This window comes from Eubalaena glacialis, chromosome 8 (assembly GCF_028564815.1).
Source record: "Eubalaena glacialis isolate mEubGla1 chromosome 8, mEubGla1.1.hap2.+ XY, whole genome shotgun sequence".
Taxonomy (NCBI): Eukaryota; Metazoa; Chordata; class Mammalia; order Artiodactyla; family Balaenidae; genus Eubalaena; species Eubalaena glacialis.
In genome coordinates, this window is record NC_083723.1 from 86,248,538 (window position 1) to 86,268,984 (window position 20,447).

Below are 20,447 nucleotides of genomic sequence, written 5' to 3' on the forward strand. Positions count from 1 at the left end.
AATAGATCTTACTAGAGAAAAGTTTTAAACGGGAGAGCAGAGGGGAGAGTACCACCATTATAAATGAAGTCAAAATACAAATGGTAAGCTAGGAAATTATATTGAAACAAATGACAGACAAAATATTCACTTCAACAAGACAGTTAACACAGACTTTCAAGTCAGATATGGATTTGAACTTTAGTCCTGCTACTGACCACTTCTGTGAACTTAGGCAGGCTACATAACCTTTCATCCTCCTTCTCCTCATCCATAAAATGGGACAGAATAGTACCTAGACCACAGAGGTGGTAAAAAGTTCAATGAAATAAAGCATGTATAAGTGCTTAATACAATGCTTAGCCTGAGCTAAGTGCTCAATCAGCATTAATTATTAATATCCTTTTAGATAAAGAACTGTCACAAATGAGCTTTTTAAAATACCAACACGCCAACAAATAAGCATTTCACAAAACAAAAAGAATGTCTCTTTATCGTGTCTCAGATTAAAACAAGGACATCCCAACTTACCATACTGGGAAGTACGTATCTGTAATGGTATGGTGAATCGGGCTCTTTTTTTTTTTTTTTTTTTTTAATTAATTAATTTATTTATTTATTTTTGGCTGTGTTGGGTCCTCGTTTCTGTGCAAGGGCTTTCTCTAGTTGCGGCAAGCGGGGGCCACTCTTCATCGCGGTGCGCAGGCCTCTCACTATCGCGGCCTCTCTTGCTGCGGAGCACAGGCTCCAGATGCGCAGGCTCAGTAGTTGTGCCTCACGGGCCCAGTTGCTCTGCAGCATGTGGGATCTTCCCAGACCAGGGCTCGAACCCGTGTCCCCTGCATTAGCAGGCAGACTCCCAACCACTGCGCCACCAGGGAAGCCCGAATCGGGCTCTTTTAACAACTGTTATTGGAAAAGTAAACTGGTATAACTTTTCTTTGTTATGGCTGAATAGTATTCCATTGTGTAAATATGTACCATAATTTCTTTAGCCATTAATCTACCTATGGACACTTAGGCTGCTTCCTTATCATGGCTATTGTAAATAATGCTGCAGTGAACATGGGGGTACATATATCTCTTCAAATTAAGTATTTTCATTTTCTTCAGATAAATACTCTGAAGTGAAATTGATGGATCATATGGTAGTTCTATTTTTAATTTCCTGAGGAAACTCCATAATGTCTTCCATAGTGGCTGCACCAATTTACATTCCCAACAACCATGCACAAGGGTACCCTTTTCTCCACGATCCTGACCAAAACTTGTTATTTGTTGTCTTTTTAATAACAGCCATTCTGACAGGTGTGAGGTGGTATCTCATTGTGGTTTTGACTTGCATTGCCCTGATGATTAGTGATGTTGAGCATCTTTTCATGTACCTGCTGGCCATCTGTATGTCTTCTTGGGAAAAAGACTATTCAGATCCTCTGCCTATTTTTTAATTGGATTGTTTGTGTTTTTGCTATTGTATGAGTTCTTTATATATTTTGGATATTAACCCCTTATCAGATATATGATTTGCAAATATTTTCTCCCATTCAGTAGGTTGCCTTTTCATTCTGTTGATGATTTCCTTTGCTGTGCAGAAGCTTTTTAGTCTGATGTAATCCCATTTATTTTTGCTTTTGTTGTCAAATCTAAAAAATCATCACCAAGTCCAGTGTCAAGGAGCTTATTTTCTTCTAGGAGTTTTATGGTCTCAAGTCTTACATTCAAGTCAAATTCATTTTGAGGTAACTTTTTTTTTTTTTTTGGCCATGCCCTGCAGCTTGCAGGATCTTAGTTCCCCGACCAGGGGTTGAACCTGTGCTCTCGGCAGTGAAAGCACGGAGTCCTAACCACTGGACTGCCAAGGAATTCCCATTTTGAGTTAATTTTTAAGTATGGTATAAAATAGTAGTCTAGATTCATTCTTTTGCATGTGGCTGTTCAGTTTTCCCAACACCATTTATTGAAGAGACTGTCTTTTCCTCATTATATATTATTGCCTCCTTTGTCATAAATTAATTGACTATATATGTATGGGTTTATTTCTGGGTTCTCTATTCTGTACCATTGATCTATGTGTCTGTTTTTATGCCAATACCATACTGTTTTAATTACTGTTACTTTGTAGTATAGTGTGAAATCAGGGAGTGTGATGCCTTTAGCTTTGCTCTTCTTTCTCAAGATTGCTTTGGCTATTTGAGGTCTTTTGTGGTTCCACACAAACTTTAGGATTGTTTGTTTTATTTCTGTGAAAAATATCATTTGGAATTTTGATAAGGATTGACTGAATCTACAGATTGCTTTGAGTAGTATGGACATTTTAACAACACTAATTCTTCTAATCCATGAGCATGGAATATCTTTCCATTTATTTGTGCCTTCAATTTCTTTCATCATTGTCTTATAGTTTTCAGTGCATGGCTCTTTCACCTCCTTGGCTAAACTTATTGCTAATACAGACTTTAAATGTTGTAGATTTATATTTGATCTGGAAATATGTCCAGGCTACATTATGCTTTTTTTAAAGGTTTATAAAATAAAATAGTATGATATTTCTATTTAAAAAGTATACTTAGAAAATTATTTGGAAGGAAACTACAAAAATGTTAGCAATAGTTATTTCTGGGTGGTGGGTTATAAGCAATTTTTACTATTAAAAAATCAGATAACACAGAAGGGTACAATGAGTAGGTTTTCAGTTTTAGTAATTATAAAACAAGGTTGTTACTATTTCAGGGGGGAAAATTGAGTGTACAAAACAGTGGGTATTCTATAAACCAGTCAGCAGTTTTTGGAGTTAAATATGACAGCACAGCACACTGAGTCCAAAACAGTCAGTCAAGATTTATAAACGTGACATTATAAATGGATAGCCAATGTGGTGATATACATGTACTGTTTGGTCTTCTTATGTTTCCTCAAGATCTTGATGGGCAAATAATCACCTGCATTAGAGCTTCTTAAAAAGTGAGGTTCCCAGAATGCTGTTAAGTTGGCAGATTCCTAAGCACTACCCTAAACCTAGTGATTCAAAAACTCAGGGAGTAGGGATCAGAATTTAGCAATTTTAACAAGTTCACTAAAGATTGAGAGTACTAACCTACATGGTGGAAAACACATGTGACTAGTTAAACATAAGCTGTACTGAAGTCTAAAAAAGGTGTGCAGAGATTATATTTTGTTGGTGAATTCTTCAAGGTCACTAAATTACTGCTCTTGTACATTTAAGGCTAAGGCTATGTTCAATAAAATTTACTTAAAGACAGATGTAAAGTCTTCATTAGTAAAAAATTACAACTATAAGATGAAATTAAATCACGTTCATTGTTGAACTGAATAACCTATTTACTGAAATTTCCCTTAAATTGTTTTGTAAATCAAAAAGTGCTCTTTCCAAATATAGATTCATTTTCCAGCACCTAGCACTGGCATTCATTCAAATGTTTCAGTGCATCAGACTCACAGATGACTATAAATCTGTTTGCTGAATGAATGTACAACATTCATTTATAAATATGAATGAATTTATAAATATTTGCTAACACATCAGTAAACACTTTACATATGTGAACTCTTAATCCACACAGAAATCCTGTATGGTAAGTACTGTTATCTCCAGATCATGAGCAAACTGAAACAAAGTAGAGAAGAGACTTGCCCAAGCTAGTCAGTGGTTAGGGCCAGGATTCAAACCAAGGCAGGCTGGCTCCTGAATCTGTACATCCACTAAGCTATACTGCCCTCCTGATTTAAAACATTATTCATCTAGTAATAGATTGCCTAAGTGAAGCTCAGATCTTTAAGGATTTTATTGCTTATCATCTTAATACTCATTTTTAGCAAAATAAACACTATTTCAGATTTTTCTAATCTGTTTTAATCTAATCTAATCTTTCTAATCAGATTTTTCTAATCTGTTTTTCTAATCTGTTTTTATATACTTCTAAGAGCTAAATGCCTTTGTCTCCAAAGTTTGTTGATTTTCTCAACAGCCTAAAGAAATTATTAATCTTTTCCCAAGATAACCATGGTCTTATTCTGAAGATGTGCAACTTTACACACTTTGTTTATTACAAAATATATTCACTGTAAGTATGAGAAAGAGTTAAAAATCTTATTGTGCAGAGATAACTATTATTAACATGTCATTACATATTTTTCCAGGTTTATTATATCCATAATTTTCTCACTTTCTATCACTACCACCGTATTTGGTAAAATATAAGTAAAATCACTCTGTATAAATTGAGAGGAACTGAACTGTCTTACGCTGCAAAAAAGACAGGAAAGGAATCACTGTCATAAGACAGAAAGTATTTTAAGCCATTATTCTATAATGTAAACCGTGACAATACTGTTTTTTATAAATAACTAAATTTTGGTTTGTAATAATCATTTTCTGAAAACAAAAATATTGATAGTTTCATAGGATGCTTCATAAAAGTCTACAATCAGCCTCATCTAAACACTTATTTTTAGAAGAAAAACTCAAGAATATGAGACAAATGAGTCTTTTAAATATTTTGCTATATACTCCGCTTTGTTTTTCTGCATTAAGAATTGAATTAAGTTTAAAGTTCTAAGTAGAAAGTACCTGTATGTTATTACATCCTGTTTGGCATAACAGTCAGTGGCTACTCCTTGGTTATATCACTTACTACCATTCTGAGGGGTCCTAGCCATTTCCTTATTTCCAGCCTCACCATCATGGATCCGGAGCACTGTCACACACTGCAGTCCCACAGCATGATACGCAACACAAAACAACTACCACTACCTATTATTCATGTTTCCTTTACTTCAAAAGTACTCTGGTTTCAGACATAACCCAGGTCTAAACTGTATTCTCCAAGATCCTCCTTTCTGAGCTGTCTGAAAGATATGCTGTGGCTGTCGACTGCATTCCCCCCTGGAACTGCCTAACCCAAGAGGCCTGCTGTAATTGCTAAATGTAAGGTAGCCATAGTAAGCTTCTTGAGTCAACTCCTCTAAGAAAGACTCTGGATAACATGCAATGGTTAGCATATCTTCATAATACATAACAGTTTTATTCTACCTCAGTTGTTACCAAGCCTGGCTGATCATAAACACCAGTGGAAGTTTTTAAAAACATATTACTGGGCCCTGTACTCTTCCAAGAACACCCTTACTCACCCATCTGCTCCCCAGAAGACTAATTTGCATAGACCTATAGTGAGACTGAGTAAAAACAAAAATTTTAGTTACCTAGATCCTTGTTATTCAAAGTATGTTCTAAGCATCAGAAGCATCAGCATCACAGGAGCTTGCTGGAAATACAGAATCTCAGGCCCCATAAGACCTACTGAATCAGAACCGGCATCTTAATAAGATCTCCAGGTGATTAGCACAAACATTAAAGACTGAAAAGTACTGCCCTAGACAATTCTAATGTACAACCAGCTTTCAAAAGCACTGCTCCTGGGCTTCCCTGATGGCGCAGTGGTTAAGAATCTGCCTGCCAATGCAGGGGACACGGGTTCAAGCCCGAGTCCGGGAAGATCCCACATGCCGCGGAACAACTAAGCCCGTGCACCACAACTACTAAGCCCGCGCTCTAGAGCCCGTGGGCCACAACTACTGAGCCCGCACGCCTAGGGCCCGTGCTCTGCAACAAGAGAAGCCACTGCAATGAGAAGCCCGTGCACTGCAACGAAGAGTAGCCCCTGCTCGCCTAAACTAGAGAAAAGCCCACGTGCAGCAACAAAGACCCAGCGCAGCCAAAAATAAAATAAATAAAATAAATAAATTTAAAAAAACAAAACAAAACACCATTCACTTTAAAAAAAAAAAAAAAAAAAAAAGCACTGCTCCTGGGAATTCCCTGGCAGTCTGGTGGTTAGGACTCCATGCTCTCACTGCAGAGGACCTGGGGTTCAGTCCCTGATCAGTGAACTAAATTCCCACAAACCGTGTGGGACAGCCAAAAAAATTAAAAAAACACTGATCCACCTAACCCTCTAATTCTCAAAACATATAATCAGGTATATGAATAAATTTCAAATGTACTTTGATTACTGAAGGGGACTACCACGAAAGTCTGTAGTCACAGATTATTAAGAGGCCCACAGCTATCAGTTTCACTCACCCTTGCATTACATATGGGAACTGATGACTCTGTGCTGGGTCGGTTTGTGCTTGTGGAAGGGTTCGTTGCCTCAATCCTTCTGAGGACGAACTGGTAGCTAAAGACAAGGTTTCTTGACTGGATGATGGAGTTGATGATCCTGACAGATCTGAACTCTACAAACAAAAATGTAATTATTTTTTCAAGGAGATTTAATTCATTACAATCACAATATTATAGACACATTGCTAAAAATGTACTTATGAAATCCCTCTGCAAAGAATTTTAGAAATTTACTGATTTGACTCCTGTGCCCAGCTTAATAAGTAGATATTTTAATTCTTACGAGACTGAAGAGTTTAGAAAATCAAAATCACTTAATTACACAACATTAGTCCATTTCTCAACTATAAAAGGCTGAGTAGTAATTATATACAAAAAAATAGCATACAAAATTTGTGAAAATCAAATTCATACAAAGCTCTTTTCATGATGCTTAACACATAGGAAGTGTTTAATAAATGGTACTAATAACTGTGTCACTTAGTTACTATGAACTACTACTGTATAACAGCTACTGTATAACATGCTATTAGTAGTACACTCATTTAAAATATTGAGGAACATGCTAGAATTTGGTGCTATCTCTGACATTAACAAGGAACATAACCTTAAAATTCACTTAACCCCTGAGTCTCAGCTTTCCTATAAAAAATGAGATTGAACTAGAGTTTCAAGATTTCTTTCAGTTCTAAAATTCTATTAATTTATAGATACCACCAACAAATATTGTTTTTTTACAACATGAACAAGATACCAAACAGGATTTTAAAATTCTCATGCTTCAGTGATGTCAGTAACTCACAGATTCAATAACCTCAAACAATATAATCTCTTGAAGACCACCTCAATTTGCTGCTGCTTGAAAATAGTTTGTCAAGTGTTTTATGTAAATTTAAAACACAATTACATTTTATATAAATTACCCACTTTAAAAAGATGGGTACAAAATAATTTCAACATCCTTCCAAGTTCATTAAAACTGCATTTACCTGTACTGCCTTCCTATTTACAGCATGTATTTTTGCCTCTCTACCTTCCTTAGTCCTGCCATGTGAAAGGTCCCAAGGACACTGGTCTTTTGCAAAACTAACAAAAGCTTTAAGATGTTATTCCACACCACATAGCCACCAGAAACCTTACTAGGGAGCCTGATTGTTAGGCACATAACCTGGAAAGTGTTCTTTTTTGGCATGATTTCTTGTTAAAGGGACCATCAAAATATGGTGTTCATTAAAAAATTAATAGAAGAAAGGCCTAGCCATTTGGCAGCACAGCCTAATGTCTCTAGAACTAATTATTTCTGGCCTTATTGGATAACTCTTTCATGAACAGATTTTTAAGACATTTTCAAGTCCCACTGAAATTTATCTGCCATAAAAAATTAAGAGGAATTCAACTTAACTCTCCTTGGATACTTTTTAGATTTTTATAACATACCTTAAAAAAACTGAATATATATACTAATGACATGAAATCATGAACAAGGAACCACCAGAAAAGTGAGAAGGTTCTCTGTCAACAAAAACAGGAGCAACACAACTGTGTCCTATATACAGAACTCTACGCAAATGCCAGGGTTTTGTCCCTTCTTATGCAAGGTAGGAAACACAGAAAGACACTTAGGTTTATTGACAAAACATATCTCAATTTAATGTAAGCTAAACTCCCATGGCTGGTACTAGAAAATACCATTGAGGCTATGCTAATTAAATACAACAACTAGAAGATCTAGTTTCTTAAAGAAGCAGTTAACTGGCAGTATCTATATCACCCATGCCATTCATCCCCTCCTTAAAGTTTTGGCTAGATTCTTGACAAGAAGGAAAGTACACTTAGCAGTACTAAAGTTCCCTGCCCAGGAAGTTTTAAGCAAGCTTCCACTCATCCAGTCCTTTTCTTTCACCTCCAAAAGTGTCACATAAAGCTTTTACGGGAAACCAAAAATAATTTAATATAAAAGGATTTGAGACGGTGTCTCTAAAACTTGTAGAAAATATCTAAGTTGAAAAGTTCAACTAGTTCTTAAAATTTCCAAAACAGTTTTAAGCAGAGGGAAAAATAAGAAGGGAGAAATGAATACTCAAGTCTGAAAGAACTGAGTAGGTTAAGTAATTATTCCTCCCACAGTTGGAATATAGGCTCAAATGCAATCATTTTAAAAAACAAAGTTCTTGACCAAGCAATCTACCAAGAAGATTTAGGAAACTTAAAGTTTAAATAATTTAATCTACCTTGATTAAATATACTATATCAAATACTTTAAATATTTCTGAAATACTGGCCCTAGAGTTTATACTATATAACCATATCATAATTCTGTTTTTTGAGTACTTCAGTAATTAAACCCCTGAAGATTGGATCTATTACTGACCTGCCATATAGCAAATTATAACTCATGGGGAACAGGCTTCAGGGGATAACACTGTGTATTGGATCTCTAAAAATGAAGTTTAAATGCTTAACTTGAGCTGTTCAAAACACAGTCTCACAACCCACAAGAGCGAATTGTTCTGTTTTCCACTTAGTTTTTGGAGGCAAAAAAGGATAATCAGAAAACTTCAACATTTACTCTGCCCAAAACAACTCACAGAATTGCTGCTGGATGTCAATGCTTCATGACTTTCTCTACTGGTGCTGGATTTTGGAGAACTGGGAGGAGTCCGAGAAGTACACACTAGATGAACCATATGATACTCATCTTGCTAAAATTAAAGAAGATTACATTTAAAGAGTAGTACTGGAAAATACACAGCTCAAAAATGTCAGTAGCTAAGCAGAAATACTTAATTCAGAACTTAAGTTCCTTCCTACCACAGCCATTTTATTAGTAATAAATTGTTGTCATTAGGACCCTTGTGAATTCAATATTTTGTCCATGCTTAGAAAATGGTCTCAATACTCAGGAACTGCTATATGAAAAAAATGATTATTTTGTATACCAAGGCGTTTTGAAGCAAACACTGCTGTAAAGTTGTGTCAGCACTATTATTTCAATATAAAAACATCTAGCATGTTAATATCAGAACTGTGACAGTCACACTGAAGTTTAGGCCTACAAACTTTGAGTAGTGAAATGTTTTCATCATTTGAGACCTTACAGCGATAAAGAAACTCAAATAACTTCACTATAATCTCATTTGTCTTAGTTTTAGCAATAGTGTTTTATTTTTTTAAGTCAAAAACTGTTTTTATCTATAACACTTATGCACAGACATAAAGCATATATTTGAACTATATTCTGTAAATATTCCAAATGTGTTGCCATAAATCTACAACTACGACTGAAGGAAAATGTGCTAAAAATGATTAGAATTGGCATTTTAGCTTAGCAATTTCATGAGTATATTTATAGTTAGGCATAAAGCAAGTAAATAAGATGGAGAAAGGAAAGAGAATAAAGGGGGGCAGAGAAGAACAAAGGATGGCTCAGCAATTTTAAAAAAGAAAGAAAAGGGACTTCCCCGGCGGTCCAGTGGTTAAGACTCCACCTTCCAATGCAGGGGGCGTGCGTTCAATCCCTGGTTGGGGAACTAAAATCCCACATGCACCGTGGTGCAGCCAAAATTAAAAAAAAAAAAAAAAAAAAAAAAAGCATGTGGGGGCTTCCCTGGTGGCGCAGTGGTTGAGAGTCTGCCTGCCAATGCAGGGGACACAGGTTCGAGCCCTGGTCTGGGAAGATCCCACATGCCGCGGAGCAACTAAGCCCGTGAGCCACAACTACTGAGCCTGCGCGTCTGGAGCCTGTGCTCCGCAACAAGACAGGCCGCGACAGTGAGAGGCCCGCGCACCGCGATGAAGAGTGGCCCCCGCTCGCCACAACCAGAGAAAGCCCTCGCACAGAAACGAAGACCCAACACAGCCAAAAATAAAAATAATTAATTAATTAATTTAAAAAAAAAAGCATGTGGGATCTTAGTTCCCAGACCCAGGATCGAACCCGTGCCCCCTGCAGTGGAAGCGCAGAGTCTTAACCACTGGACCACCAGGGAAGTCCTGAGGCATTCTTCTTTTAAGTCTTCTGGTTGGAAATGATTTCTGGCAGCAAAACCCTTTTTAAATGTATGCATGTGCAGCCTCTAGCTATACTTGGGTAAAATAATAAATATATATTTCAAAGAGCATATAGCAAAAAGGTTTTTAAGGATAAAAACAGGGAAAGAATGAAGAGGTGAAGCACAGAGGATTTGGGGGATAATGAAATATTCTGTACAATACTATAATGGTGGATACATGTCATTTTACATTTGTTAAAATCTACAGAATGTACAACACCAAGAGTGAACCCTAATGGAAACTATGGGTTTGGGGTGATAATGGGGTCAATGTAGGCATCAACTGTAACTACTATACCACTCTGATGTGGATGTTGTTAGTGGGGGTAGCTGTGTATGTGTGGAGGCAGGAGGTATATGGGAAATCTCTATACCCTCTGCTCAATTTTGCTGTGAACCTAAAACTACTCTAAAAAACAAAGTCTATTAAGAAAACAAAGGGGGGGGGGTGAATCTGCTGCAAATTCCACTATTTTTGAGAGGGAGAGAGAGCGAGGGAGACAGAGAGGTTATTAAACCACTTTGGCAACCTGAAACTACATGATTAAAATGAAAATGACAGCAAGAAGTCACACTGACAAAGCTAAAATGTCAACTATCTAACAGAAGGAACACACCAGTGTAAGATTTTTTAAAGTTTCCCACAGGTGATCAATAAACATACAGGAGAGGATAGAGAGATTAGGGATATCCAGAAAACACTGAGTTAAGTCAAAGATCTAAAGCAAAACATTAACAGCTATATATTCAATTCTGCTACACTCACAAGCAAAAAGAATCTCAAACATAGAAAAGTTCTAAAAGTATGAATTCCACCAATAAACATGAGCTAAAAGGCTGCCATTAAAATAACTAGCATTCAATCTGTCAAAAAAACTGTATTCAAGTATATTTAACTCTGAGTACCAGCATTCAAAGTTTGCTAACTGATGGACCAATTGGGCTTCCTTCTATTTTCTGTCCTGAAATTAAACTCCTAACCCAAGTTAACTTGTATTAAAACGTAGTTTGGTCAAAAGGGTATTTAAGAGAGGAGACTATTATCAATGAAAATCCTTCACCACTACTTGAGCACTCTACTCCTGCACAGTTTACTGATAACTCAGTACTGCTGTCTTACACAAGATAACAAATCCCTGAACACAAATATATAATCCTATTTCAGATTTAGCTATCAGATGGCTATACAAAACTGTTACCTAAAATAATCAGAATCACCTATTATGCTACCCAAAAGAGTTGATTTTAAGTATCTAAAAACTAAACTGGTTGGATATCAATAAAACTTCAGAACATATCTCCTCTGGCACTCTGAGTATCTGGTATCAAATAGTGGTAGAAAAGCTTACTTTTCTGAGAATGTCTTTCAGCTGCAGGTGATCGGGAAGCAGTCTGCCAGAATACACCAACCTCTGATCCTTTGTCAACTAAGAAATGGGACAAAGAAAAGAATTCAACTTTTTCTAATTATACAAATTGAAGGTTGGGAATAAGATGCCTTACAATGGGTAAAGTAAAACTCCCTTTAGGCACAAATAAGCAGAAAACTGACATAATTTAAGAATTTTGTTTTTCCAAATTCCACTTAAGACATTAAAAGTTCAGCAAATGGTAGCATATCTACTGTAGATATAATAAAATACAGATAATTACCAAATTAGTTTTAAAATGAGGAAAAAAAGGTAAATTGGAAGTTTGTCTTTTCAGCCATAATGCAATCCATGTGTGACTGTCATTAAAAACCTTCAAGATTATAAATGAGAAGGTGGCTGACTTTCTATTAACAGTCAACAATGGGATAAAATTCCAAGGTCACCAGTGTTATTTTGCATTGTTTGTCAGTATTTTTAATCAAAAGTAAACATAAGATTTATTTTATTCTTTACTAACATCATGCAGGACAATTTATTGGTTTTAATTCCAAAGCCATTTGGACTTAGTTACAGCTTTAGGTAACTATTCTTGTTTTTATTATTCCTGCCATTCTCATGAATACCTTCGTACATTTTTCAAAAACACAAGACTAAAGAAAAATCAACTCAAGTGCATGGAGATTCAAGTGCCATCTCCATATGCAACCCAAAATAGGAAATATGTTCTGGTTATCTCTGCCTTATTTTGTACTTAAAATAAATCTGCTAAGTGCTCACACTACAAGCATTAAGTATTTAAAATAAAAGCATTTATGTAGAGTCCCCATAAGACCTCCTATTTCATAACTGAGAAACAGGCAAATGTTCCTTGAATTCTATTAAAACAGTTAAATATTAGCTATATCAACAATTACTAAACATGCCAAATCCAAGCAATAACTATAACAATCTTCAGACTACATATGCAACATGGCTACTAAAAAAGTCTTACATTAAAAATAACCATAGTAGAAAGTCATACTGAGTAATATCTGTGATTCAGGGGTCCTTAGGTACCAAAGATCAAGGGAAGGTATAGTTGTCCTTCCAAGATACTTAGCTTTTAGGCATAATTTAGCTTCCCCTGGAAGTATTTTTGAGTGTACCATTCCTAAAATGCACATATAAAAATTCTTATATTAACAACCAAATACAACAAAGGATTTTTTTTTTAATTTATTTATTTATTTTTAGCTGCGTTGGGTTCTCATTGTTGCGGCAAGTGGGGGCTACTCTTTGTTGCGGTGCGTGGGCTTCTCATTGCGGTGGCTTCTCTTGTTGCGGAGCACGGGCTCTAGGCGTGTGGGCTTCAGTAGTTGCAGCGCGTGGACTCAGTAGTGGTGTGCGGGCTCTAGAGCGCAGGCTCAGTAGTTGTGGTGCGTGGGCTTAGTTGCTCCGCGGCATGTGGGATCTTCCCGGACCAGGGCTCGAACCCGTGTCCCCTGCATTGGCAGGCGGATTCTTAACCACTGCACCACCAGGGAAGTCCCAAGGATTTTTTTTAAAATACATATCACAAGTCTTGAAACTTCAATCGATACATATAAATATTGAGTGGAGCACAAATAGTAAATTATATAACATAAGTTAAATGCTAAGTAGATAATGACTGATCTAATCCCTGGACAAATGAATTACGTAATGCTTTATAAGTTTCCACAATATACTTATTACTTCAGCTGCAACCTAAAGAAGTTTCTTTGATAAATACTACAGCCATCATAAACTATCATTCTTTCACCAGTCCAAACATTTAATAGATACTTCTATGTCATATCATTCTGTATAAAAAATATCAGTTCTTTCCTTACGAATTTTTTTTACTTTACTATGAAACTTCTCAAACATACACAAAGTGGAGAGAATAAAATGAACCCCCTTACCATCTTCAAGAATTCCCAGGGCTTCCCTGGTGGCGCAGTGGTTGAGAATCCGCCTGCCAATGCAGGGGACATGGGTTCGAGCCCTGGTCTGGGAAGATCCCACATGCCGCGGAGCAACTGGGCCCGTGAGCCACAATTACTGAGCCTGCGCGTCTGGAGCCTGTGCTCCGCAACGGGAGAGGCCGCGATAGTGAGAGGCCCGCGCACCGCGATGAAGAGTGGCCCCCGCTTGCCACAACTAGAGAAAGCCCTTGCACAGAAACGAAGACCCAACACAGCCATAAATAAAATAAATTTAAAAAAAAAAAAAAAAAAAAAAAAGAATTCCCAAATATCCAGCTCCAACAATTATCAACATTCTGCTACTCCTGTTTCATTTACCCACCTACCCCCATTTTGTTTTTGGCAAGGAAGAGAGTTTTAAAGCAAATACCACATATTTCTTTTTGCCTGTAAAAAACAGAATGTATCTGTAACAGTTTTTTTCCCAACTACCCACAATATTACCACATTCAACAAAATAAATAGTAATTCCTTATAATGTGATATCCAGCACAGCTCAGTTTTTCCCACTTGCTCAAAAATGTCTTTTTAGGAATGGTTTGTCTAAATCAGAATACAAACAAGGTTCACACATGGGATGGGGCTGTTACGTCTCTTTTAATCTTTTAACAGCTTCCACTTCTTTAAAATTTTTCCCTAGCTATTTGTTGAAGAAAACATGTTGCAATCTGGATTTGGGTGACTATGTCCTCCTGGTATGGTACAGCATGTCCTGTAGTCTCTGTATAATGCAGTTAGATCTAGAGGGTTGATTAAATTCAGGTTCTTTTTTGTTTGACAAGAGAACTTCCTGTTGCATCACATCATTATTAGCACACTGGATTGAGTGACTTACTTTTAGTCATGTTAAGTTTGATCAGTGTGTTCAAATGTTGTCAGCCGAATTCATCCCTTATAAAGTCTGCCATCAAACATTCATCTTATTAACAACCTAGATCCAACTGCCTAGATCCATTATTTCATTAGGGGTAGAAAATATTTTCTAATTCTCTAATTCTTTCTGTATTAGCTGTGCTTCTTCTAAAAGAACTTTACCTCATCGACCATTTGCTTACCTAGATTACACAAGAAAGACAGCAAAAATGCTCAATTTATTCCCTTTATCAGTTTCCAGAATGAGTGCCCAAGCAACCTCCAGAAGTGACCAAAAAGTTTTGGTTTAAGTATCATTATGAGCTTGTGGAATTTTATGTTTTTCAATATACTGCCACCTGGTTGTTTTTTTGTTAATCCTCAAATTGCACCATCTTTGGCCAGTAGGAGTCCCTTCAGGTTGGATCCTATGTCACTTTGACATGACCTCTGTAGTCTCTAAGAGCTTCCTTGCTTTTGGGCACACCAGGTTCATCTTCCACATTTCTTTCCCCAGGCCTGGAATCAGCCACTGATCCAGGGGCCTTGATTCCTTTTAATGGGAAATGGCATCTAGAGACAAAATCTGGGGTCTAAGAGTGCTTATTATTACTTGCTATTATTTCTAAGATTCTTCATTGAGGAGAGCTAGAAAATATGTATTTTTGAGAAAGAGAAACTTAAACCCTGAGTATATATTCATATTTCCAATTTTAATTAAACAGTATATGGTTTTTTATTTGTATCTCTATCACCCTGAAAATCTTTCTTGCTATGATATTAACAAACGTATGCCATTAGCAAAAGTACTTATATGCTTTATCCTACTATGTATAATCTCAAATAATAATAACAATATTGGATGAGGTTTAAGATTTCTTGTCACTTTTTTCCGTCCTTAGATATATCCCATTAGGGATATGCAGTCAAAATACTGTTTCGAAATTACTTGTAATAATTCTTCTCACAGTTTTGTCACCATCCTGACATTGTTAAATTGTTTTGTTACCATTTAGGAATTTTTTTCTATTTAATTTTAAAAAAAATTATATATAACACACATGGAAACAAAGTAAAAATTATAGAACAAGGTACAAAGAGGTTTAGCTTCTGTCCCTACCCTCTTTGTCTATAATTCTGAATTACCCTTCCATCATTTTTTAACAACATAACAAACCTGAATACAAATACACTTGTATTTCCCTTCTTTTCTCACATAAAAGATAGTACACGATACTCCTTTGTACCTTGTTTTCTCACTTACTGTACCCTTGAGATTACTCCTTAGCAGTATAAAGATGTCTTCCCCATTCTTTTTGACAGATGCATAATGCTCCATTACACAGAAATACTAAAGTTTACAATATGGATATTTGAGTGTTTACAGGCTTTTGTTATTAATCGTAGTGTACTTCTTTCATACTATTCTATTTATTTCTCTATTCCCCCACCGTATCCTGGAACATGGAGCTCCCTGGTGATCTTCATAAAAGCAATCTTGGTGGAACAGTAGGGTAAAAACTTAACTGGAATGGATTCAAGAGAAGAGGAGAGGAGTACAGATACAGTGAGTATTCATAATTTATAAGGAGTTGTGCACTAAAGACAGGAAAGAAATAAAGCAACAGCTAGAAGGGAAGTGGAATCAAAGAGGGTCTTGTTTGTTTTACTGTTTCGTGTTTTTGTTTTTTTAGGAAGAGAGAAATAACATGTTTGTATGCCAACAGGAATAATCCAGTAGAAAGGAAAAACTGAGGATGCAGGAGAGAAAAATAGAGAATTTCAAGAGCAATGTCCTTGAGTAGCTAATAAGGGGTAGAATCTCGTGTGAAGGAGTTGGACTTAGAGAAGAATATGGCAGATAGGTGAAGAAATGTTGAGAAACTTGTACATGATCCCACTACCACCAGTCTGTGCCTCAGTTTTCTTAACTGAAAAATGAGGGCAATAATAGTACCTATTTCACAGGGTTGAATTTTCACAACAATGAAAATGCACACAAACCTCTAAGAACAGGGCAGAACACCTAGTAAACATTCAATGAGCATGTGATGCTAATCTCTAATACCTGCTTCTCTTACATCATGCTGTTTCCTGAGGATCTAATGAGCGATTATGTGAAAGTATTGATAAGTTGTATGACTAATAGCAGACTATCTTCATTATGTATAAGAACATGATTAGGACACTGCTAAATAGGTTTGGTTAAAGTTGCAATAACTATCAGTTTTAATGACTAAAAAAGCAAGCCCTAATCCATGTTTGAAGAGCTTTCAAGAATCAGTTTAAAATGACATTTATAAATAACAAAAGGAAAGCTTTTAATTAATTTTAGCTTCTCTACACAGAGAGAAAAGTAATTTGACATTGGTAAAAAGAAGTCCATGTCCAAAACATAAGTTACTTACCTTCAGATTTTTAGTGAAAGGATGTATTGGGTGCTAAGATGAAAGAAGTATTTACCAACTACTGCTTCAAAATGTAAGAAATCTATATATATTACCTGCTTTCTACATAGGTAACCTCCATTTTACTACTAAACTGTAATGGTAATGGAATTAATCATGTACTTTATCACAAGTATCACTTTTAAACAACATGGGGCATAAAAATATGCTACAACACTCATTATTTTGGACTATTGACAAATACATATATATATAAATTAAGTACAATGGCAACCAACTTAGACAGTTTACTCCCGTAATTTAGTAGATAAGTTTAAAACAATTTTTTTTTTCACAGAAACAATACAGATCACCATCAGTCAGCAACCTCACAGATTCCAGAAGCCCATGCTTGAAAAACTTAACCATACAAATTAAACATATTTAGTATGATCACTTACTTTAAAATGCAGGTACTAAATCTCATGAGAGTCAGCTACAAAGTAATCATCCTGTTATCTATAATGATAACTTTTACATCAAGATAAAAACCCAAAATTAAAGATTTTGGAGATTGGTTCAAGATGGCAGAGTAGAAGGACGTGCGCTCACTCCCTCTTACGAGAGCACCGGAATCACAACTAACTGCTGAACAATCATCAACAGGAAGACACTGGAACTCACCAAAAAAGATACCCCACAGCCAAAGACAAAGGAGAAGCCGCAATGAGACGGTAGGAGGGGCGCAATCACAATAAAATCAAACCCCATAACTGCTGGGTGGGTGACTCACAAACTGGAGAACACTTAAACCACAGAAGTCCGCCCACTGGAGTGAAGGTTCTGAGCCCCATGTCAGGCGTCCGAACCTGGGGGTCCGGCAACGGGGGTAGGAATTCCTAGAGAATCAGACTTTGAAGGCTAGCGGGATTTGATTGCAGGACTTCGACAGGACTTGGGGGAAACAGAGACTCCACTCTTGGAGGGCACACACAAAATAGTGTGCGCATCGGGACCCAGGGGAAGGAGCAGTGACCCCAGAGGAGACAAAACCAGACCTACCTGCTAGTGTTGGAGGGTATCCTGCAGAGGTGGGGGTGGCTGTGGCTCGTCATGAAGACAAGGACACGGGCAGCAGAAGTTCTGGGAAGTACTCCTTGGCGTGAGCCCTCACAGAGTCCGCCATTATCCCACCAAAGAGCCAGGTAGGCTCCAGGGCTGGGTCGCCTCAGGCCAAACAACCAACAGGGAGGGAACCCAGCCCCACCCATCAGCAGACAAGCAGATTAAAGTTTTACTGAGTTCTGCCCACCAGAGCAACAGTCAGCTCTACCCACCACCAGTCCCTCCCATCAGGAAGCTTGCATAAGCCTCTTAGATAGCCTCAGACACCAGAGGACAGACAGCAGAAGCAAGAAGAACTACAATTCTGCAGCCTGTGGAAGCAAAACCACATTCACAGAAAGATAAACAAAATGAAAAGGCACAGGACTTTCTACCAGATGAAGGAACAAGACAAAACGCCAGAAAAACAACTAAATGAAGTGGAGATAGGCAACCTTCCAGAAAAAGAATTCAGAATAATGATACTGAAGATGATCCAGGACCTTGGGAGAAGAATGGAGGCAAAGACCGAGAAGATGCAAGAAATGTTTAACAAAGGCCTAGAAGAATTAAAGAACAAACAAACAGAGATGAACAATACAATAACTGAAATGAAAAATACACTCGAAGGAATCAATAGCAGAATAACTGAGGCAGAAGAATGGATAAGTGACCTGGAACACAGAATGGTGGAATTCACTGCCATGAAACAGAATAAAGAAAAAAGAATGAAAAGAAATGAAGACAGCCTAAGAGACCTCTGGGACTACATTAAACGCAACAATATTCACATTATAGGGGTCCCAGAAGGAGAAGAGAAAGAAAAAGGACACGAGAAAATATTTGAAGAGATTATAGTCGAAAACTTCCCTAACATGGGAATGGAAATAGCCAGCCAAGTTCAGGAAGCACAGAGTCCCAGGCAGGATAAACCCAAGGAGAAACACACTGAGACACACAGTAATCAAACTGACAAAAATTAAAGACAAAGAAAAATTACTGAAAGCAACAAGGGAAAAATGACAAATAACATACAAGGGAACTCCCATAAGGTTAACAGCTGATTTCTCAGCAGAAACTCTACAAGCCAGAAGGGAGTGGCATGATATACTTAAAGTGATGAAAGGGAAGAACCTACAACCAAGATTACTCTACCCGTAAGGATCTCATTCAGTCAACAGAGAAATCAACAGCTTTACTGACAAGCAAAAGCTAAGAGAATCCAGCACCACCAAACCAGCTCTACAACAAATGCTAAAGGAACTTCACTAAGTGGGAAACACAAGAGAAGAAAAGGACCTACAAAAACAAACCCATAACAATTAAGAAAATGGTAACAGGAACATACATATCAATAATTACCTTAAATGTGAATGGATTAAATGCTCCAACCAAAAGACACAGGCTCGCTGAATGGATACAAAAACAAGACCCAAAAACAAGACCCATATATATGCTGTCTACCAGAGACCCACTTCAGACCTAGGGACACATACAGACTGAAAGTGAGGGGATGGAAAAAGATATTCCATGCAAATGGAAATCAAAAGAAAGCTGGAGTAGCAATACTCATATCAGGTAAAATAGACTTTAAAATAAAGAATGTTACAAGAGACAAGGAAGGACACTACATAATGATCAAGGAATCAATCCAAGAAGAAGATATAACAATTATAAATATATATGCACCCAACATAGGAGCACCTTAATATATAAGGCAACTGCTAACAGCTATAAAAGAGGAAATCGATAGTAACTCAATAATAGTGGGGGACTTTAACACCTCACTTACAACAATGGACAGATCAGCGAAACTGAAAAATACTAAGAAAACACAAGCTTCAAATGACAGAACAGACCACACAGATTTAATTGATATTTATAGGACATTCCATCAAAACACAACAGATTACACTTTCTTCTCAAGTGCACATGGAACATTCTCTAGGATAGATCACATCTTGGTCACAAATCAAGCTTCGGTAAATTTAAGAAAACTGAAATCATATCGAGTATCTTTACCGACCACATGCTATGAGATTAGACATCAATTACAGAGAAAAAAACACAAACACATAGAGGCTAGAGAGTATGTTACTAAATAACCAAGAAATCACTGAAGAAATCAAAGAGGAAACCAAAAAATACCTAGGGACAAATGACAACGAAAACACGACAATCCAAAACCTATGGGATGCAGCAAAAGCAGTTCTAAGAGGGAAGTTTAGAGCAATACAAGCCTACCTCAAGAAACAAGAAAAATCTCAAATACACAATCTAACCCTATACCTAAAGGAACTAGAGAAAGAACAAACAAAACCCACAGTTAGTAGAAGGAAAGAAATCATAAAGATCAGAGCAGAAATAAATGAAATAGAAACAAAAAAAACAATAGCAAAGATCAATAAAACTAAAAGCTGGTTCTTTGAGTAGATAAACAAAATTGATAAACCTTTAGACAGTCTCATCAAGAAAAAGAGGGAGAAGACTCAAATCAATAAAATTAGAAATGAAAAAGGTAGAGTTACAACGGACACCGCAGAAATACAAAGCATGATAAGAGACTACTACAA

General features: G+C 36.8%; 1 protein-coding gene across 3 annotated transcripts in view; it reads right to left on the minus strand.

The window, feature by feature from the left end:
- HERPUD2 (HERPUD family member 2) overlaps positions 1–20,447 on the minus strand; it is a 49,094-nt gene that overhangs the window by 13,725 nt on the left and 14,922 nt on the right. For 2 of the 3 annotated variants that reach the window (XM_061198667.1, XM_061198666.1), the window contains exons 3-5: positions 11,523–11,600; positions 8,710–8,823; positions 6,080–6,234 (exon numbers count right to left, since the gene is read on the minus strand). In XM_061198667.1, the coding sequence (XP_061054650.1) occupies positions 6,080–6,234; positions 8,710–8,823; positions 11,523–11,600 (347 nt within the window). The remainder of the gene's footprint in view (positions 1–6,079; positions 6,235–8,709; positions 8,824–11,522; positions 11,601–20,447) is intronic. The other variant, XM_061198668.1, reaches the window with a different exon arrangement.